Genomic DNA, 23,164 nt, shown 5'->3' with positions numbered 1-23,164 from the left:
TTTCGTCGATTGGCATTAAGAATCTCAGCTAACCCACTATTATGCGTTATTATGCGTTCAATTATTTATTTTTGTAGCAACCGCAGAAAGCGATCGCATGCGCGGAAGTCAGGCTATCGCAAAGATGACCGCATGCGAGGAATATCTCCATTGCAGAAGCAAACGCATACGTTCGGCGCATGGATGTTGCAACCATTAACCGCATGCATTCATCACATAGAAGTTGCGGCTGTCGAGTGAATGCGGTCATCGCATAGATGTTACGGCTATCAGCCGCATGCGTCCATCACATAGAAGTTGCAGTGGTCAAGCGAATGCGGTCATCGCAGAGAGATTGCGACTATAGAGAATAACCATAACAGAAGAGCAATCGCAAGGTTGGTGGAATGCAAACATGAATGCATACATTGGGATTATCAAAAAGATGATGTTGACATTTCACCTACCACACCGTTAACAGCAGAGATTTAGAAAAAGACCATCATGCCGCGAGTGTCAGAATCAGAGCAGGTCCATTAATGCTATCGGCGATCAAGCTCCATAAATAGAAGCCGTTGAGCAGAACCTCAAATTATCCAAGGTTTTCCGCCTAAGGTTCCCTGCCTTATGGCGGATCCTTGTGATCCAGACCAAAGCGTGGGAAGATAGCTTAAGAGTTCTTCATCCCTTTAACCATTCCGAGTGAGACCGGAGCCTTCACCGGAGTTAGAGCTCGAGAGAGTCTACTCCACCGCCCATCCACGGCACCATCGGCAGCCTTGACACACATCTGATGGAAGCAAGACATTGCTTCCATCTGGCCCTCCATTTCCTTCAATCTCTGTATTGTATTACATTATGCTTTAAGAGATTAATACATTTTGTGATCAATGCATTTCTATATTTTCCTTTGATTCCATCTCCACCTTCATTTACTTAGCATCCTTTACTTTCATTGCATCACTAAGTAAGACTGTTAGAATATTGTATACTTAATCATGCGACATAGGAATATGTAGCATGTAGCAAACCACCGGGAGGTGTGCGTTACGCGAGTGTTGTGAGAAAACCTTATTTGTTTAGTGTGAAGTTGTAGCAGCGCTTGTCTATAAGCGGACGCAATGCTTGTCTATGAGTAGAATCAGAAGCAACTAACTGTCCGGGAGGGTAAGTGGTTGGTCGCATTAAGCAATGTAAGCAAGTGTTCACTAGAGATAGGAATAATCTTACGTCAGCCAAGTTTATGCGATTACCTTGTCTTATGAGCGCATCATTCATCATTTAGGCATACTCGGGAGAGTAGTCTAAAACCAAATCTAAGACTTGGGAGAATGGATTCGATCACATAAACAAGAATGGGGAATTTAGGAATAAGCTTCGTTTGCCATTACACAGCGTATGCACCCTTTAAGTAGGATATGGTGGTATGTGGTCATCTTGCTTATGTGTGAGAGCACGTGAGCGGGAATGTAGAGGTTTATAAGTAGGCTTCTCGACACTATCGCATATACATCACATGCGTCTACGTCAAGTGTGTATAGCATGATCGCATAGCTTGCGTTGGCTGAGGTTACCCTTGCGGTCAAGCTTAGTGTTGCAGTGAAGACATCCTCGCCTTTTCATCTATTTTCCATGCATTTTACTACGTGTTAACAGTCGTTGTGTCTCTACCTCTCGGTCATACTTCCACCGCTTAATCTGATAGTTAGGAGTAGGAGTAGTGCGTAGCCCATAACCTTCATCATTCTTTTATTTCTTCATCGCATACACATTACCGCATACCATTTAGCTACAAGTCCCTGAGTTCGACTTCGGATCACCCGAGAAACTTGTGATCTTGTTATACTTAGCGAGAGCGCAAGAAAACTTGTGACAGGAATGCATGGTCATTGCATACGAGACTAACACATACTTTCATTCCAACGCATGACCACCGACGCATGAGTATAAACGCATAGCTTAAGATGTGCATCATAATTGCGTCCACCAATTCTCGTCACCAACAACTTCCCATGAGAATTTTTCGAGATTGGAAATAACAACATTGTTTGCAAAAACCTACTAAAATTAGGAAAACATTTTTCCTTTTATCTCACGGTTATCATGAAACTACCAATAACCCCCACTCAATTGGTTATTAGAGAAAAAGAGATAATTATCCAATAATTAATATTATTATAAATTTAAATGATAACTAACTTACCATAATATATTTATAACCTAGTTTTAATATTTCATCTCATGAAACATATAAACCATAGCTCTTTTTCTATTCCATGGCACTTAATGTAAATCTCATTTAAATTAATCCTCCACTTGATGTATCTTATACACTATACCGACTAAATCATATATAATCAAATTACCTCTTGTCAATTTGAACATTTCAAATCAACACCAAGAACTGATTCTCAACTTGAATCTATTGAGCTACCAAGGGGACCTTATGGACCTGTAGCTCGAAGTTCCAATGGTACGTGAAATACTAACTAAACTCTTTAGTCACGGGATCCACCATCCATTAACTGTCAGGCACTCCACTAAAGACTGACAATTAAACTCTTCTTACCACAGATATATTATGTGTCCATCTTAACCAATCAACAGTGCGATAACCTTTCATAGATCACTCGTAAGTACAGCTCGACCAATAACTGTTACATCTAACTTCTTAAGTATCACTGATCCCTTTAATGAACATAAGCCATAGTCCTACTATGACTGAGTTCTCTCTTCCAAAGAGAAGTTGTGGCCACTATGTTCAAGCCCCGGAATCAGCCCTTAAGGGAGCAATCTCTCTACTTACCCCTGCTTCGGGAAAGGAGTGAATTCTATCTTGTGTATTAAGTTCCTAACTCCCAAATCAAACTCCAAAAAGGTAGGCATGTTGAGTTAACAATCTGACCACTCTCACTCATACTAATCAAAGGATCGCCCTCAAAGGCATGAGTTCCCAAAACACTCAGGAGGTCATGTCACCTATAGCCATTTAGGTGAGATATAAGATTCTAGTATCAACGACGTTATATACAGAGTCTAGTCATCTCGTAGTCTAGTCTTATACAAACTCTTTGTATAGGACACCTCCACTTGCATGTCTCCACATGAATGGTCAGGATCTACCATCTGTAGTAGTTTACAATACTTGAAAACCTCTACAAAGAGGGTTGTATCCGTAGTGTCACTAGGATCATGTATCCCACCTTAATCCTTATACTACAGACCTATCTAGGTTATCATTTAAGGCATGATCCACTTGTATATGACATATACATGCTTAAGTTACATAAGATAACTATGAAGCTTTGTTTATTAGATATGAGTACATACCAGAATGAAATAACAGTTATTTTATTCATAAAACATTGTGTATCATTATAAACAATGAGACTCCGGAAGAATTAGGACACCAATCCCAACAGTATGTTCATTAATATGTTACACATTTTAAGCATGAATTAATGTTATGTTTGTAGGAAAGGGCATGAAGATGATTAAAGAAGAAAGGAAAAGCCTTGAGTATTGAGAAATGAGGTCTCGGGTGGTAAGATGTTGGCTTTAGCAAGTAGAAATTTGGCTAAGTGTAGTGTAGCCTTGCGATGAAGATTGTGAAACATGGGCGCATGAAGCATGTGGTATGCGATAACCAAGGTTATGGAAGTTGAAGGTAGGCCACAAGGCTAAGTGTTGGCTAAGGACTTGCCATACGCTAGTAAGGAGCATACGATGATCAAGGCCTTGAGAGGTTATTGTTGCATGCGGTAAGGCAAGGGGGTGTAGGCGTTAGGCTGTTGAGGCGTTGAGCACACGACATAAGCGAGGCTACCTAGGCGTTAAGGCTGAGTATGCGTGCTGGCCAGAGCGCAAGCTATGCGTTGGCCACGAGCCTATGCGAGGAAAAGTTGTGAGATGTGCCAGAACATGCATCGAGTGGTAGGTAGGGCACGACATGAAGGCCTTCGGCATTAGAAGGTTGTGTGTGTGCTTGGGTATGTATTGATAGCATTGGTGCAAGGCATATAAGGCATGCGTTACTCGGTGAAGTATGCGTTGGTTAAGGCTATGCGATGCTCAAAGCAGGGCCACGACAAAAGAAACATTAGGCATTGGACAAGAGGACGCATGCAATGGTGAAGATAGTAGGCCTTGCGTTGATGAGTGCCATTAACAAAAGTCATGTGTTGGTGATTAAGGAAAGATACTCAGTTAAATCACGGGTTAGGACAGCCAGCTGTCATGATCAGATGAGTTAATCCCACTTAAGGGATGAGGTGGCAACTTAGAATTTAAAGGAACCATGTAGTCTATGGTATAAAAGAGAAGGCCAACTTTAGAAGCTTGGTTTGACTGTTTCACTCGTGCTATCAGAGTGACTCTAAAGCCATTCGAAAGCCTTGTGAGTCTAGTTGATGATATAGGACTGCTGAAAGAAATCTCCATAGGAATCAAGATGAAATCAGAAGATTTTCTAAGTAGGCCAGGCTCTCGAGTGAATATAGGCCATAGGTAAAGATTGAAGAACTCCAGAAAAACCATGAAGAATTCTAAGCTCAAACTTTAAGATAAGCTAGTTAAGACAATTTCAAACAAGTTTATAGAAGGAAACTTTTCATGATAAGGTCTGAAAAATAAATTATTCGAGCTCAAAATTGAGTCTGGAAATTTTGAATAAGCAGGAAGTTGCTTGGGAGGAACAAGCAGGCAGCTCAAGAGGTTGACACGCGTACAAGGCTAGGCTGAGTGCAAGCATGTGTTGGGTTGTGCAATAGGTTGTACGAACGTGTGTTGAAGTTGTGAGCATAAGCTTGTGCAAGGTGTGCGTTGGCGTGTGTGGCTGTTTAGAGCGCCTAGGATATGTGTTAATGCATGGTGTATGCGTTGGTGTAGCAAGTTGGCCATATAGCTAAGACTTAAAGTCCAAAGAAAATTTCTAAGTGTTGGATGCCTAAGGTATGCATTTGATAAAGGAATCCTATATTAAGATTGAATGTGAGATTATGTATATAAGTTAGTCTTACAAGGAGATCTATGCTAGTAGCTAAACATGATATTTATGTTCACAGGGTTGACACCAATAGGGGAAGTTTATCAACCATAAAAGAATTGCCTAAATCTGTGAGTGACTAAGTTGTTTTCCTAAATGTTTTAGAAATCCATGGTTTAATGAAAGTTTATACTTATGCTAGTTATATTACAGTAAGTTCAAGCAAACAAGTTTCCTAAGTCATTAACGCATGCTAGATTATAAAGTTATGAAGCATGTTTTCAGTAAAATTTATTAACGCATGATGCTAGCTTTTAAAAGGAAGTTTTATAACATGTTTAAAGTTGTAAGTACATGTTATTATGTTTGAGCAAATGTGCTCCTAATGTTCAAGGCATGCGTTAGATAACCATGTTCTTATGTAAGCTATATTTTAAGATACCATGTTTTTAGTAAATAAGCTTTATGTTGATTAAGTTAAGCTCAATACTGAAGGACTTGAGAAGGTATCTGAGTAGTAGTACCTAAAGTATGATGGTATTTAGCTATTACCACATGCACGTAGGTAGATTTGACGTCAAGAGATTGAGCAAAAGGGTTCTCTCTTGACTAAGGTTTGACATTGAGGGTTTGAGCGAAAAGGTTCTCTCTTAACTCATAATCAGCTTAGTTATGTTTCAATTATGATATGATTAAAGTTTCTATACATGTTTTCTTGGCAAGTTTTCAAATTTCAGTATTCGGTTATCTGATTTTAGTTTTAAGCATGAGAACTATGTTGAAATTAAGTCACTCACTGGGCTAGTAACTCACTTCGTTTTTAAATATTTTTCCTTCCAGGTAGCCGTTAAAACCCTATAAAATAACTTTGTTGCTGCTTTGCCACTCAAAGACTCTGATTTGGAAAAGACTAGGTGTTTGCTCTGCAAATATTTATACACATGTTTTGCTCATATAGAGACTACTTTAGCAAGTTGGGGCCCACAGGATCTTGTATGTACATATGTCTTGTATATGATGGTTGCCATGAAACCCTATCGATATATGTCTGTTAATTGGTTAGTAAATGTATGTTTGTTTATTCCAGGGTTTCTTAGACAAATTTAACAGATTAGTAGGCAGTAAGTGTCAACAAGAAGATTGGTAACTACTGCCATCACATCTCTTTTTAGGTTAAAAGGGTAATCTGAGAGGGGTTGTGCACTGCATGTGCTGAAGTTGAAATTAAGTTTTAAAAAAATCCCCTTTATGTTGATTTTGTTTAGTCGGGTTTGATTGAAATTGTATCATTTTATTTTCAAATCATAAAAGCTTTGTTTTTTTTTTAAAAAAAAAATTGTATGCATATACTGAATCTGAAATTGAATTCTTTCTAATGTTGATTTTGTATTTGAATTGGATTTCTTATATGAAAGATCGTATTTGAGTTGGATTTCTTATATGAATGATCTAAACCATATGTGAGGCTCTCTAATTTTATTTTTTAAAATTTTATGTGATATATAATGCTATTTTTAATGCATTAATTCATCATATGGTCTTCTTTCCACCTTAATTAGGTTTTTTTTTTTAGTTTTAATTTTATTTACACTTAGGTTCATTACAATCTAACTTTACTTTGTTATCTTTTTTATAAAACCCAAATTAATTGCATAATCACTCCAATAATTATTTTCACATGTACTTGGACATTGTTGAGGACATTATTATTTACTTGTAGATAGTTGTTATTTTATATACCATTCATTATGAGTGTACTATATGTTTAATATGAAACTATAATTTTTATTTTTCTTGCTACTTTATGAAAAGAATCTTCCATTTATATTTTTCTATGATGTTACTTTTTATAGTTGGATATGTACAAAACGCACCAATTGAAATGTATGATTAACCTATAAAAAAAAGCTTGATATTTCATTTTCAAGTGTCATTGAAGTACAAAGGTTTTAAACATTTTCATTTAAAATGACATATTTTTCTGTTTCTATGTATTGTGCACAATGTAACAAATCTAAGTCCATAAGCTATTTGTCAATCTAATCACATATTAATTGAAAAGATAAGCCTAAAAAAATAGTAGTTATAAAAAAATGTTTAAGAGTCACTAAGCTACACTTATTATTTGGCAACTAGAATATCTAATTACTCAATAATTATTTTTTACTATGTAATAAAGGTTGCATGAGAATCTATAAATCCTAACTCCACCAGAACCATAAAAAACCCTGAACCATAACCATTGGAACCACTAAACAACGCATATTATATAAACATTAACAGTTAAGTTATTGAGTACTCTAACATTTATGTGTAGAACATGGTAATTTCTTTTTTTATAATAATGTTAAGTTAGTAGGATTACTTTTTTTTTGTTGTGTTCTTCAAGAAATTGAGGGTTAAAAAGTGATTGTCACATATAAGGAAAAATGTTCATTTTAGTAGATTATGACATGTATTTTGGTGGAAAAATATAATTGTTTTGCAATTGAGTGTTCAAAATATGTTACATTTTCAAAAAGAGAAAAAAATGTTGTCCAATTTTCAAGATTATTCAGTGTTCATGCCGCTAAGTATTTGTGTTTAGTTATAATTTATTTGGAATATGGTGTTTAGAAATGGAGAAAAATTATATTATGTAATTGAATGTTCAAAAATTCAATTCAAAATTTTGCTTTTAGTATATGGACACTTTGTGGAGAATTTGTTTTGTTTTGAGAATGAAAAAGAATTTGAATTTTTTTTTTTTTTTTTGTCTTAGAAAAGTTAAGAAAATATGTGTACAATTGAAAATTAAAATTAACAATAACAAAAAAAAAAAAAAAAAAAAACCAATTTCATTTAAAAACTGCACCATATATCCAACTCAATTTCCACAAATTTTAATTTAGTACCGTAAACACGGACAATAATTATCAATTTAATTTATCCAAACATAATTATCATGCCCTAAAATTGTTTTAGGCCACTTTTGTAGTCACCAAAATCAATGCAAAAACTTGTAAATAAATTCTAGAACATTCAAATAATTATCAATTTACCTTTATAACCTTTATGACTCAAGTATTCGAAGTAATAATAGAGGGAAGGAGTAATTCAAATCATTATGAAAAAGTATGAAATTATTAGGGGTAATTCAGTCAAATCACGCACTGACCGAGGGTTTACGAAGGGTTTTAACATTACCTACTTGTTTCTAAACCTTTTTTTTTTTTTTTTTCGGCAGAGCTCTTCGCCCGTCGTTGGCGGTTGTTGCCGATCAGAACCACCGTCCCAATTAGCACCGGACTGATATTCACTTCAAGAATCCCACTAGGAAATTCACTAGTCTTTAGATTTCCATTCAATGTTGAAGGTTGTGAACTCCTCATGTTTCCGGAGCCGCCTCCACAACCTGGCTCCGAATCTCCGTCCGGCGACCGAGTTGGAATCGCCTCTAGTTAGGGTTCTTGGCTCTCTCAGAGGGTTGGGCGGAAGAAGCACGAGGTTGACTGGTCGAGCGTTTTTCTGCTCCGATGCCAGTGATGTGTCGGAACCGGTGGGTGAAATTGAGGCTAAGGCGACGGAACTTGGGGCGGAGGATGCTGCGTCGAAATCTTCGTCTGCTATTATTCCGACGAATCCTCGACCGGAGGATTATCTGACGGTTGGTATCAATTTTTTATTTTGTACTCGACTTGTGGATGAAGAAAGTGAAGGAAAAGGAGAAAGAATGCTCTTTTCTCCCTTCATTGTATTGATTTGTCTGTTTAATTGGGGAAAATGATGTGGGAAGTTGGAAGCTTTGAAATGCCAGTGATGTTTTGTACTGTGAGGATTGAATTTGGTGTTCGAATTGGTGGTTAACTTGGCTGAAGGGTTAAAGAGAGACAGAATAATAATAAAAGGAACAATGCTTCATTCTTATGAATATTTGAGCTTGGGAAGTTGAACTATACCAAGTTAGATGTTATAATTTTTTTTTGGTGATAATTCCACTTCGTATCACCTGCTATAGAAGATTTGTCTTCAGTTTAGTTCGGTTTGATTTTTTATTTTGACTGATCCAAAATGTTTATTTATTACTATTATTATTATTATTAAAAAAAAATTGTTCTCTCTTTGGACAGGTTTTGGCGTTGCCATTGCCGCACAGGCCATTGTTTCCTGGATTCTACATGCCAATTTATGTAAAGGTATCATAAGTATTTGGCATGATTGGACCACATTGCCTTTCATTTGAGTTGAGGAGCTGCCATGTACTTTGTTCTTTTAGTTCCCTTTGTGGTGTTGGTGTCATGTTTATATTTGAATTCTACTCAATTCTTAGCTGCTATTTTAACAAATTTACTGGGGCATCGACTTCTTTATGGGGAAAGGACTTGAGATGTGTGATGATCTATTGCAGGATCCTAAACTATTGGCCGCTCTGCAAGAAAGCAGAAGAAGGCAAGCTCCATATGCTGGTACCTTCCTTCTTAAGGATGAACCAGGAACCGATTCTAGTGTAGTATCTGGATCCGAGACAGAAAAAAATATTAGTGATTTGAAAGGCAAGGAGTTATATGATAGGCTTCATGAAGTTGGCACACTTGCCCAGGTACTTGTGTAATTTTTGCACTTTTTTCTTTAGCAGGATGAAGCTCTTACGTCTAGTTCATATGAGTTGATTCTATGTGCTTTGTATTGTTATTTCAGATTTCAAGTATCCAAGGAGACCAGGTGGTGCTTATTGGTCATAGAAGACTTCGAATTACAGAGATGGTATTATATGAATAATTTAATACATAACTATTCTGCACTTTCTCTTCCCCGACCATATGTTATCTGACCCCTAAATAATATATTTTTTTCTTAATGATTTTGAATCACACTTTTATGTGATTGTGTGAATTACTAAGCTGACTATACTTACGGTTTCTATATAGGTTAGTGAGGATCCTCTAACTGTGAAAGTTGATCATCTCAAGGTACGTGGTTGTACAATTCTCATTAGAATCATTTTTATGATGTTTCCTTTGAGAACGGATTTCATTCTGTGTTGATAATTTTCCTTGTGCTTTTATTCAGGATAAACCTTATAATAAAGATGATGATGTTATAAAGGCAACTTCGTTTGAGGTTATATCTACCCTAAGGGATGTTTTGAAGACCAGTTCCCTTTGGAGGGATCATGTTCAAACATACACCCAGGTACCTCTTCTAGTGAGAAAGAAACAAAGGAAAAAAAAAAAAATCAAAGGAAAAGATCCTAAACATAAAAAAACAATCCAAGCATACTTGAACAATTAGATGTAAGCAGAATTTGACCGTTCAGGTTCTTCAGCATACTTCTATTTTGATTGCGTTTTTTTTCCCTGTGATGTGCAGCATATTGGTGATTTCAATTTTCCAAGATTAGCAGATTTTGGGGCAGCAATATCTGGAGCAAATAAATTACAATGCCAGCAAGTGCTTGAAGAATTAGATGTAAGCAGATATTTGACCAACTCTTTTAAAAATTCTGGTAGATGTATTGGGTTGGATGACATCCTTGGTAAGATAGATTTTTACGTTTTCAAGGCAAAAAGATCAATCATCTTCATAGATAAGATTGTAGATTTAACTTGGTGCAGTCTGGCATTAATCAACTTTGTAGCTGATTTCATTGGTTTGATTTGATCTCTTACTCTTTTTCTCCCTCTGACTTAGGTATATAAACGATTAAAGCTTACACTAGAATTATTGAAGAAGGAGATGGAAATAAACAAGATTCAGGTATGTCGTAAAATTTTCTTGATATTTCATATTTTGAACAATGTATAAGACTAGTTAATTACCACGTGCACATGCTTATAGAAATTTTAATTTTCATTATAAAAAAATAGGTACTAACCTTATGGACAATAATGAAAATCGAAAAACTTTGTGATCTTATGAGCATTCATTTTCTGTTAACCTTCCATTTATTGGTGCTATTGATCAATGTGCTAAGAGTGATTGAAAGAAGGGATATATGTTTGGAAATGTTCAATTGGATTCACAAATATTCCTTCTTTTAATATATTGAAGGTGATTGGGCTTGCTGATACTGTCCTTTAAATGGTTAAAATAGGAATCTATAGCGAAGGCAATTGAGGAGAAGATAAGTGGCGAGCAACGCCGTTACTTATTGAACGAGCAACTTAAAGCTATTAAAAAGGTTTGTACTATCTTCATCATCACATTATTATCAATCTGCTAATATAGTCCACTTCCTAGTAACTTGTTACGAGCGAGGCTTTCCTCTTGTTTCAAACTTTTGAGACACTTTATTGAAATGGTCTATGTTCAGGAGCTGGGACTGGAGACAGATGACAAAACAGCTCTTTCAGGTGAGCCTCTGTGAACCCATGGTAAAACTTGCAAGTGATGATTCTGTTTTGTTCTGTATATATACCTGATATAAATTGCATAGGGAATTCCTCGAACTAACTTGGTATTTAATTGAATAAACCATTAAGAAGATATCTGCAATAGATTGATGCCTTTAGACTTGAAGTGTGTTATAAAGTCTCCCAAAAGAGTTTGTATGTTGAAGATTTGAATAATTGAAAAGGATGTATTCTGAATCCTCCATATATCATCATAGGGAACTCCTGCTGAATTTCTGGGAACATGCTTAATAATGAATTCAGATGTACTCTCTATCCTTGAAAATGTTATGGTGGTGATTGTTTTTATTCTAGATTTTTTGATCTAATAAGAGACGAGAAACTAGTCAGTTATGGTGGTGATTGTTGGCAGCCTACATAGACGATGCTAGGCTTTGCCGTTCATTTATTCTTTTCATCTATTATAGTTATGCCAATATTTTACATCTGCTGCAGCGAAGTTTAGGGAAAGACTTGAACCAATCAAAGACAAATGTCCACCACATGTGGCGCAAGTCATAGAAGAAGAGCTTGCAAAGCTGCAGTTATTAGAGGCCAGTTCGAGTGAGTTTAATGTTACAAGGAACTATCTGGATTGGTTGACTGCACTTCCTTGGGGAGTTTACAGGTTTGTGAATTTCTATCTCTGCACGTGCAGTATACATTTGTGACTCGCTGATGCAATGATGGGGAATGTGACATTTGTCACTTATTTTACATCTGCAGTGATGAGAATTTTGATGTCCTTGGTGCCCAAAAAATTCTTGATGAAGATCATTATGGATTAACTGATGTCAAAGAAAGAATCCTCGAGTTTATTGCGGTTGGAAAGCTGAGAGGAAGTTCACAAGGTTTTGTCTCTGTGCCCTATTGTTTTTCTGATTGTGGTTAAAATTGTTAAAAGATAGAAAATAGAGAATTCTAGGTTTACGTGGAAAACTCTAGAACAGGGAGAAAAACCCACGATAGAGAGTCTTTTTTTATTATTTTAACACACAAAAAAAGTTACAATAGAACTATTTATAGACTCTAGTAAGCCCTAAAATAAAAAAGGAAATAAACCTAGGGTAAAGTAAAATACTAAAATATCCTTGGGGCTATAAACTATCAGTAAAGCCCCTTATTTCCAACACTTCCCCTCAAGTTGGGTAGTAGATGTCAATCACAACTTGCTAATACACAAGTCAAAACTTTGCTTGAGTAACCCTTTGGTGAGAACATCAACAACTTGTTGACTAGATGGAATATACAGAATACAGATATTGCCATTGTCCAGTTTCTCTTTTATAAAGTGTTTGTCAATCTCCACATATTTCGTTCTATCATGTTGTACAAGATTATTGGCTATGCTTATAGCCGCTTTATTATCACAATAGAGCTTCATGGGTAGAACACTCTCTTGGTGTAGATTAAACAAAACTTTCTTCAACCAGATTTCTTCACAGATTCCCAAACTAATAGCTCTATATTTAGTTTCCGTATTGCTTCTAGCAACAACACTTTGCTTCTTATATAAGTCAAAACTTTGCCCGAGTAACCCTTTGGTGAGAACATTAGCAACTTGTTGACTAGATGGAATATACGGAATACAGATACTGCCATTGTCCAGTTTCTCTTTTAGTGTCTATCAATCTCCACATGTTTCGTTCTATCATGTTGCACAGGATTATTGGCTATGCTTATAGCCGCTTTATTATCACAATAGAGCTTCATGGGTAGAACACTGTCTTGGTGTAGATCAAATAGAACTTTCTTCAACTAGATTTCTTCACAGATTCCCAAACTCATAGCTCTGTATTTAGTTTCAGCACTACTTCTAGCAACAACACTTTGCTTCTTACTTCTCCAAGTAATTAGGTTACCCCACACAAAAGTACAATATCCAGTGGTAGACTTTCTGTCATAACTGATTCTGCCCAATCAAAGTTGATATAAGCCTCAATGCATTTCCCGTCAGTTTTAATGAACATCAGACCTTTACCTGGTGAACTTTTCAAATATCTTAGAATCCAATTCACAGCTTCCATATGTTCTTCGTAGGGTGCTTGCATAACAACACTGACAGCGTAGGAAATATCTGGTCTAGTGTGAGATAAGTAAATCAGCTTTCCCACAAGACGCTGATACATCTCTTTATCAACAGGAACTTTGTCAACAGAATCTCCCAATTTTGCATTGAATTTAACAGGAGTGTCAGCAGGTTTATATTCAGTCATACCTGTTTCTTTACAGGTCAATAGTGTATTTCTATTGTTAGACAGAGATCCCTTCCCTTGGTCTTGCCACCTCCATTCCAAGGAAATGCTTTAGATTCCCTAGATCTTTGATCTCAAACTCATTAGTTATTTTCTTTTTCAACCTGGTGATCTCAGCAGCATCATCTCCTGACAGGACAATATCAACATACACAATTAGAACAACAATTTTCCCGGATATTGACCTTTTTGTAAATAACGTGTGATCAGTGTGTCCCTGAGTGAAACCTTGGGACTTAACAAAGATAGTAAACCTGTCGAACCACGCTCTCGCGGACTATTTCAAACCATACAAAGACTTCCTGAGTTTACAAACCTGATGATCAAACTGAGCTTCAAAACCTGGGGATGGCTCATATAAACCACTTCTTCTAATTCACCATTCAGAAATGCTTTTTTCACATCAAGTTGATGGAGAGACCAGTCTTTATTAACTACAATAGAAAGAAGGACCCAGACCGTGTTTAACTTCGCTATAGGAGAGAAAGTCTCAGAATTATCTATCCCATAAGTTTGAGTAAACTCTTTTGCTACAAGTCTGGCCTTGTACCTATCTAGAGTTCCATCTAATTTATACTTCATAGTGAACACCCACTTGCATCCAACTGTTTTATGCTCTTTAGGAAGAGCAACCCACGTATTATTCTTTTCAAGAGCTCCATTTCATCCATGACGTCAGTCTTCCACTCAGGAATTTCCATAGCCATGTGTATGTTTTTCGGTATTGTTACTGTATCAAAGTTGGTAGTGAATGGCCTGAACTCATAAGACAGATTACTGTAAGACATACAACTACACATGGGGTACTTGGTGCAGGGTTTGGTGTCCTTTCTCAATGCAATGGGCATGTCAAGAGAGATATCATAATCCTTTGGTTTGTCTGATTCCTCATCTGTAATGGGATTTTGATTACATTTTCCAGCCTGACGAAGAATCTCACCCTTTTGTATTTCTGTCGAAGTCTCATCAGTGCTTGTAACGCTGTTATTCTCTGGAACTAACATATCATTCCTGTCATTCTCAGCTAGATCGACAATATCATCCTCAACACATAAGTTAGTATTATCAGGGCCAGTAGTATCTTGAGCTTGCGTTGGTTCAAATTCATGGACCAGAGTTGGTAGAGTAGTAGGGGACACCATTTCCTTTATGAGATTCTTCCTGTAGTAGGTTATCCAAGGGACTTATTTAGTTGGTAGAACGGTGTCATGGGTACTCAAGATGGGTTCAGGAAGGAGTTCAGGAGGGTTAATAGGGACGGAAGACGTGGACCAGTTATTCTCTACTAGCACTCTCCCTCTGAAGATGACTAACGAGAAAGAAAGGTTTATCCTTAAGGAACGTTACAACTTACATCCATGGAGATGAAGTATTTTCAAGAAGAAGGGTGGAAGCATTTATGACCTCGTTGGTGAAGGGGATACCCAATGAAGACACATTTTTTAACACGAGGGGTAAACTTAGTTTGGTTAGGGCCATGACTATGGACAAAGGTAGTGCATCCAAAAACCCGAAGAGGGGCATCAGGAATAAGTCACGTGGTAGGGTATGACTCCTTGAGGTATTTAAGAGGGGTTTGGAGTTGGAGGACATGGGAAAACATTCAATTAATAAGATGAGCTGCAGTCAAAACTGCATCCTCCCATAAGTAAGATGGAGTGAAGTAGACAACATGAGAGACCGTGCAACCTCAAGAAGGTGACGATTTTTCCTTTCAGCTACTCCATTTTGTTGAGGTGTATAGGCACACGAGCTTTGGTGGACAATGCCTTTAGAAGACAGAAAATCACGAAGAGTGTTATTAAGGAACTCACGACCATTATCACTACGAAGAATAGCAATTTTGGTGTTGAACCGAGTCTCAACAATAGTGTAAAATTGTTGAAATACCAATGAAACCTCAGATTTATCAATGAGGAGAAAAACCTGGGTATGATCATCAATAAAGGTCACAAACCACCATTTCCCCGAAGAGGTGGTAATACTCTAGGGACCCCAAACATCACTATGAATAAGGGTGAAGGACTAAGAAGGTTTGTAAGGTTGAGATGGAAAGGTGACTCATATGCTGTTTTGCACGAATGCACATATCACAAGATAGAGAAAAGACATCAACTTTATTGAATAAATGAGGAAATAAATATTTCATATATTTGAAATTTGGATGACCAAGGCGAAAATGCCACAACATACAATCTTTTTCTGAAGTTGAAAAATAAGAAGACAACAAACTAGTCCTATAACAGTTCCTAGAGGAAGCATCATCATCATCAAGGAAATAGAGTCCCCTATTGTGTCGAGCAGTGCCAATCGTCTTCCCCGAACTCAAAGAAAACATTATCTGGTGAGAAGGTAACTTGACAATTCAGATCTTTAGTTATCTTACTAATAGATAGTAAATTGTAAGATATTTTGGGTACATGCAGCACATTCTGTAAAGATAAACTATCAAAAGGAGAAATATGACCCTTGCCTGCAATAGGAGCAAAGGACCCATCTGCAATCCGAATCTTTTCATTACCAGTACTCAGAAGATATGATAGAAAATTATCAGGAGATCCAGTCAAATGATTTGTAGCCCCTAAATCAAGTATCCATGGTTTCTTACCATTTATGCTGAGGAGGCTTAAGGATTGAGAGGTACCTAATCGAGCAACGGTCTCATGGGAAGAGATACCAGGGTCACTTTGGTAATTCACCCGAGGTAGTGACTAGGGGCACTCGCAGATTCACTCATAAGAGCCCGACCAAGATTGGGTTTGTCACTTGGAGGACATCTTCTGCCATTCGATAGTCTACCATGTGACTTCCAGCACTGATCTTTTGTATGCCAAGGTTTCTTGCAATTTTCACACATCGGGTCTGTTTCCCATTTTGCTTGTCATTATCAGAACCAGATAATTTCGCACTGAAAGCAATAGAATCAATAGCAGATATAGTCGTAATGTTCATAGCATTGGCTCTGTCTTCCTCTAGACGAACCTTAGAACACACTTCCATAAGCAAAGGTATAGGCCCCTGTCCCAGTATACGACCTCGCACTACATCGAACTTGGGGTTCAAACCAGCTAGGAAATCATAGACACGATCGACTTCCAATCTTGGAATACTGAACACCTCCACAAGGACGATCCCAGATAATTTCATGACACAGGTCCATCTCCTGCTAGATTAGGGACAATTTGTTAAAGTATGAAATGACATCCACCATCTTTTGTTTGCACTCGTGAGCCTGTTTACACAGAGTGTAAAGACGAGATGCATTCTGCCTCTTAGAATATTATTTTTGAACTGCATCCCAGATATCTTGAGTAGTCGCAGCATACAACAACGGTTTCCCTATCTAAGGTTCCATACTATTTATCAACAGTGATCGAAGCAAGGAGTCTTCTCCTTTCCAAATGCACTCCTGAGGATCCCTTGGCCTAGGTCTTGGTATCTCACCAGTTAGATACCCAAACATGTGACGCCCCTCAAGAGTCATTTTAATGGACTGAGACCAAGAGAAATAATTCTGACCATTCAACTTTTCTCCTGCAATTAACCCTATGGAACTTCCCATAGTTCCAGATAAATAGTTTGAAGTAGTTAAAGCAGGGAAAGAGGTTACCGGATTCTCTGGATACATTGATAGACCTGAAGGAATATCAGAATTCATAATAGAATTTAAGTTTGTGGAAGCACCCAGGGTTGCCCCAAAAGCAGCGATTTGTTGCTGAAAACTTGCTTGGAGATTAGCCAACTGTTGTTGAACCATTATCGGAGATAAACCAATCGAACCTTGATGTTCATAACTAGGCAGCTCATGATGAGGAAGGCACAATGGCTGCAGATAGGTTGCTTACGACTGAAAGGGAAAAGAGCTGGGGATTCCCGACGTTGCTGCGACAGGGGATTTACCTCTATGGTAGGCGGACGACTCACCAATCTCAGCTTCAAGGTGTAGGTTTCGGCTATTGACAGTGAGGTTGGAGGGATAGGTAGTGGCGGCTCTCGGTAACAAGGGAGGAATGTCGGTGGCATTGTGAAAAGGGTGGCGGCACTAGGGTTTCCATCAAAGGGTTGCGGCAGCGCTAGAGTTGGACGGATATGCAAGGACTGAAGGTATCGATTAACCGCAGCTTGGACAGCAGTAACAATGACGGTATCGATAGTGGCAACAGTAGCGTTGGTGGTCAAAGGCCCCATCGGCAGTTGTGGCGGAAGCGAGGCTGGTACAAAACTAAGATTATCTTGCATCGGTTGGTTTTTGCCAATGGCGGCTAGGGTTTCGCCACCACACTCTGATACCATGTTAAAAGATAGAAAATAGAGAACACTAGGTTTACATGGAAAACCCTAGAATAGGGAGAAAAAACCACGATAGAGAGTCTCTTTTTATTATTAAAACCACGATAGAGAGTCTCTTTTTATTATTTTAACACACAATGAAAGTTACAGGCTCTAGCAAGCCCTAAAATAAAAAAGGAAATAAACCTAGGGTAAAGTAAAATACTAAAATACCCTTGGGACTATAAACTATAAACAAAGCCCCTTATTTCCTACAAAAATAATATACTATAAGAAGTCCTTGTTCCATGCTCCTTGACTCACTTCTTTCATGCTTTTTGCTGGCTTGCTGGTGTCTTTCCAGACAACTACATCTTGATGGATGTTGTCCTGCACTGTATTTTCTTCTTTATTACCGTGTCTAGTTAGATGTCCAATGAAATCAGAATTGTTTCCTTGGTATGCTTGGTGATTTTCAGATGAACAATGTGCTAGAGTCGTGCTTGAGTATTGTTCTTGTATTTCTAGGCAATGCTGAAGTAAACAGAATTGGTTAATTGTTTATGACATGTATCACAATATGCTTAGAATGACGATCAACTATTATTTTTATCTTACTCTTCTAAAAGTTATTATTGGTTTTTTCTTAAAGAAAAAAATAACTATAGTTTTTATTTGTTAATTTGCTAACAAAGGAGTTTGCAACTTGGCAGGAAAAATCATTTGTCTCTCTGGTCCACCTGGAGTGGGAAAAACCAGCATTGGTCGTTCAATAGCTCGGGCCTTGAATCGTAAGTTCTTCAGATTTTCTGTTGGAGGACTAAGTGATGTTGCTGAAATTAAGGTACTTGCAAATGTCTTGATTTGTATCCTTATACAGTTACAAAGTTACTGCATGTATGCTAACTGCAAAATTGCATCCAGGGTCATCGACGAACCTATATTGGTGCAATGCCAGGAAAGATGGTGCAGTGTCTTAAAAATGTTGGAACTGCTAATCCTCTTGTGCTAATTGATGAGATAGACAAGGTAGGTATATGGTGATCGGATAGTCTGATTGATTTTAACATCTCTCTCTCTCTCATGCACATATTATAAACTATCACATGAGAATGAACCGGAATTAACCTTGTTCATGTGAAGTCTATATGTTAGTCTCAGGCAATTAAATCTTTCTATACATTTTTAACTGAGTGGCTTGATAATTTAGTCGTTCATCTGATCATTTAACTTGCTTCATGCAGCTTGGGAGAGGTCATTCTGGAGATCCTGCTAGTGCTTTGTTGGAGCTTCTTGATCCTGAGCAGAATGCTAACTTTTTGGACCACTATCTTGATGTTCCAATTGACCTTTCAAAGGTGGGTGGGTTAGTTGATAAGTTTCTCTGTTGGTCATAAGATTGAATCATTTTGTATAATTCTTTTAAATGGAAGTTAGCACGTGAAATTGGGGCTCAAGTTCTACTATAAGTGGCTTACCGTTTGGAAATGTCTATTACAGGTTCTTTTCGTCTGCACAGCGAATGTTGTTGAAATGATACCCAATCCTCTTCTTGACAGAATGGAGGTCATTGCCATTGCTGGATATATTACTGATGAGAAGATGCACATAGCAAGGGGCTACTTGGAGAAAGCTACACGCGAAGCGTGTGGGATTAAACCCCAACAGGTCTCTCTCTCTCTTTCTCTCTACCTGAGGCACCTGTTATTCATGAAACTTGAATTTCAATTAATTTCAGGTCGAAGTGACTGATGCTGCCCTTCTTGGTCTCATAGAAAACTACTGCCGAGAAGCTGGGGTTAGAAATCTCCAGAAGCACATCGAAAAGATCTATCGCAAGGTTTGTGAAAGTACTCAGCTTTTTAGATTGATCTTGGGATTTATTTGGTAATGAGAACTATTAGAGTTTCAACAGGCCGTAAGATATCTTCTTTGCTAATCCCATTGTACTTGTATGAATTTTCGGTGAAATATCTTGGAGCTGTTGCATGGATCAAAGGATAAAGAACCTTACCATGTAATTTTATTTGTAATGTGGCAGATTGCTCTTCAGCTTGTAAGACAAGGAGTATCGAATGAACCTGCACCGGCGGAGATTGTTGAATCTAATGAAGAAAAGGTAGATATTATAGATGAATCAAGTAAAAGCAGTAGTGGAAGCGAGAGTCAAGGTGATAGTGAATTGATCAACAAAAGTAGCCAAGATCAAAATGTCGAATCCTCTGCTGAATCCGAGAAGATATCCAGTGATCTTCTAGTGGATGATTCTCGTCCCAATCAACCTGTGGATGCCAAGGTATTTATTTAAGAAAAAATAAGTTCATTATCCATGTAAACCTACCTGGAATTTCTCCCTCTTTCTCTGCATAGGAGACTGAAATATATCTCTGACTCTCAAATCTAAACAAAATTGGAGCGACTTGAGCAACTTTCATGTTTTGAAATTTTCATGACTTTGGCAGGATGAATCGGATTTCACCAGCGAACTGGAGAAAGTGAGGGTTGACTCGACAAATCTAGCTGATTATGTGGGAAAACCAGTTTTCCATGCAGAGCGCATTTACGACAGGACACCAGTTGGAGTTGTGATGGGGCTTGCTTGGACCGCCATGGGAGGTTCCACTCTCTACATAGAAACCACTCAGGTTGAGCAAGGAGAGGGCAAAGGTGCGCTCCATCTAACCGGTCAGCTTGGAGATGTCATGAAAGAAAGTGCTCAAATTGCTCACACTCTTGCCCGAGCTATATTGCTCGAAAAAGAGCCAGACAATCCTTTCTTTGCAAATACCAAACTTCATCTTCACGTTCCTGCTGGAGCAACGCCGAAGGATGGGCCGAGTGCTGGTTGCACCATGATGACATCTCTGTTGTCACTTGCCATGAAGAAGCCTGTCAAAAAGGATCTAGCCATGACTGGAGAAGTAACTTTGACTGGAAAAATTCTTCCAATTGGTGGGGTAAGTTGAAGAATTTTTATTATCCGCTATAATCTCTCTTTTATATGCCAACTTTAGACTGCTCGGGAACTGAGGGACCAAAATGATGGATTGATTGGTTGAAGTAATAGTTAGTTGATTTGATATTCTAAATCATAAAACTAAAAAACAGTCCAGTTCAATTTGGACAGATTTTGTCAATTTTGATTTGGTTTTTAGTCCGTTTCGCATCGGTTTGGGTCACATTCATCAGACTATTCAAATTGCTTCTCCTCGTGTACTGTTTTTACAGGTGAAGGAGAAGACTATAGCTGCAAGGAGAAGTGAGGTAAAGACCATAATATTCCCTTCTGCAAACAGGAGGGACTTTGATGAGCTTGCTTCCAATGTGAAAGAAGGTCTTGATGTTCATTTTGTGGATGAGTACAGCCAGATATTCAACCTTGCATTTGAGGACAAATCAGAGAAATCAGAATGAAGAAAGTAAAGTTTTCATATTTGATCATATACTTCTACATTTACATCCATCTGTCTGGGTTTCTTCGTGACTTAATTTATGAGAACTACCCAGTATATTTATTTAAATGTATCATTTGATGGAGGGAGGTTTTGATTATTAACATCACCCATTTTTTTTCACTTGTTTCTATCGTCTCAGTGTAATATTTATGAACATTATTTTACAAAAATGTAGATCAATCTTTTTCTTTCTAGTGAATCTAACTTTAGTTTAATTGGTTTAGACATGCGTTCTTGAATCTCTTCACTTGTTATGCTCATCTAATTTCCAAGTTAGAGTATATTAGCAACATGGAAGCTTCTTTGGACGATTCATATTTCAAATGCTGATATTTGGTAATATGGGAGTGGTAGTTAACAGTAGTACTATGCTTATGTTGGCACATCCATCTAAGTGTGCAACAATAATTATTTATATTTTAATTTTATAATGTCATAAACTGATGAACGCCAATAAATACTAATAGAAGAAAAGAAAGCAATGTTAGGTTTTTAGTTTTAGATATTATGAGAGAGCTGTGAACCTGTCTTTTTTCGATTCAAATTCATGTATAAACCTCATCTACAAACCAAAACATCTAGAGAAAATATAATATAATAATAATATATAATAAAATAAATAAATATATAAAATAAGTAAATAACAAAAAGTAAATAAAATAACAAAGAAGGAATTTCTCCACTTTTTTCAATCTTTTTGGATTGATTACTAATATATGTCTTTCAAAATTCACAAAATATCACTATTTATAGGCAATTTGGCAAAGTAGGAGGTGGATTACATTGATACTAATAGTGTCTAATCTTGAGACACGTGGACTGGATAAGTGACACATGACCAATGGACACTGATAATAAACATCTACATTACACCTAGATGCCCATTATATATGAAGTATGTCTCGTTAAAACCTTAATAGAAAAAATCCACTGGAAAAAAATCCTAGTGAAGGAAAAAGAGTACATATATCATATAACCTGATACTCTTAAAAAGTATATTTACTCCCCCTCATGGAAACATCATTGGAGATCTCTGAGTCGCCACATTCTTTGTGCACTAATTTTTCAAATGTTGCAGTTGGTAATGATTTTGTAAATATGTCTGTCAGGTTATCCTTCGAACAAATTTGTTGTATAGTGATGTCACCATTTTTTTCAAGATCATGAGTGTAGAAAAGCTTCGGTGAAAAATGTTTTGTTCTATCTTTTTTAATATATCTTCCTTTAATTTGGAGTATGCATGTTGTGTTGTCTTCGTATAATATAGTTGGAATATTTTTACTATAAGGCAAACCACATATTCCACGAATGTGTTGAGTCATTGATTTTAGCCACACACATTCTCAACTAGCCTTGTGAATTGCAAGAATTTCAGTATGATTTAAGGAAGTGACTATTATGGTTTATTTCACAAATCGCCATGATATAACCGTTCCTCCACATGTGAATAGATAACTTATTCGAGATCTAGCTTTGTGTGGATCAGATAAATATCCAGAATCTGCACAACCAACTAGATCAACATTTAATTTATTTGAATAAAACAAACTCATGTCAATCGTTCCTCGGAGACAATAGAGTATATGCTTAATTCTATTCCAATGTCTTTTTGTTGGAGAAGAACTACATCTTGCTAATAAATTTACTGGAAATGCAATATCTGATCTTATATTATTAGCAAGATACATAAGTGTATCAATAGCACTAAGATATGGTACTTCAAGACCAAGAAGTTCTTCATTATTATCTTGAGGTCGAAATATATCTTTCTTCACATCTAATGAACAAATTTCCATTGGAATGTTCAATGGATATGCTCTATCCATATAAAATCTTTTCAAAAGTTTTCT

General features: G+C 37.1%; 1 protein-coding gene across 1 annotated transcript; it reads left to right on the top strand.

The window, feature by feature from the left end:
• The first annotated feature begins 8,069 nt into the window (after positions 1–8,069).
• LOC120080427 (lon protease homolog 1, mitochondrial-like) lies at positions 8,070–21,536 on the top strand. The gene is made up of 20 exons (XM_039035082.2): positions 8,070–8,609; positions 9,073–9,138; positions 9,351–9,542; positions 9,641–9,706; positions 9,871–9,912; positions 10,013–10,135; positions 10,313–10,411; positions 10,634–10,699; positions 11,037–11,123; positions 11,256–11,295; positions 11,791–11,962; positions 12,061–12,185; positions 18,572–18,702; positions 18,783–18,887; positions 19,103–19,216; positions 19,359–19,526; positions 19,597–19,698; positions 19,900–20,154; positions 20,321–20,815; positions 21,087–21,536. Exons 1-20 carry the CDS (start codon positions 8,310–8,312, stop codon positions 21,270–21,272), a joined length of 2,934 nt encoding a protein of 977 aa, XP_038891010.2. The 5' UTR covers positions 8,070–8,309; the 3' UTR covers positions 21,273–21,536.
• Positions 21,537–23,164: the final 1,628 nt, after the last annotated feature.

Source organism: Benincasa hispida, chromosome 6 (genome assembly GCF_027475165.1).
Source record: "Benincasa hispida cultivar pf3 chromosome 6, pf3_genome.v1.1, whole genome shotgun sequence".
Taxonomy (NCBI): Eukaryota; Viridiplantae; Streptophyta; class Magnoliopsida; order Cucurbitales; family Cucurbitaceae; genus Benincasa; species Benincasa hispida.
The sequence above is the reverse complement of the archived record's forward strand: the minus strand, read 5'-3'. Positions and strand labels throughout refer to the sequence as shown.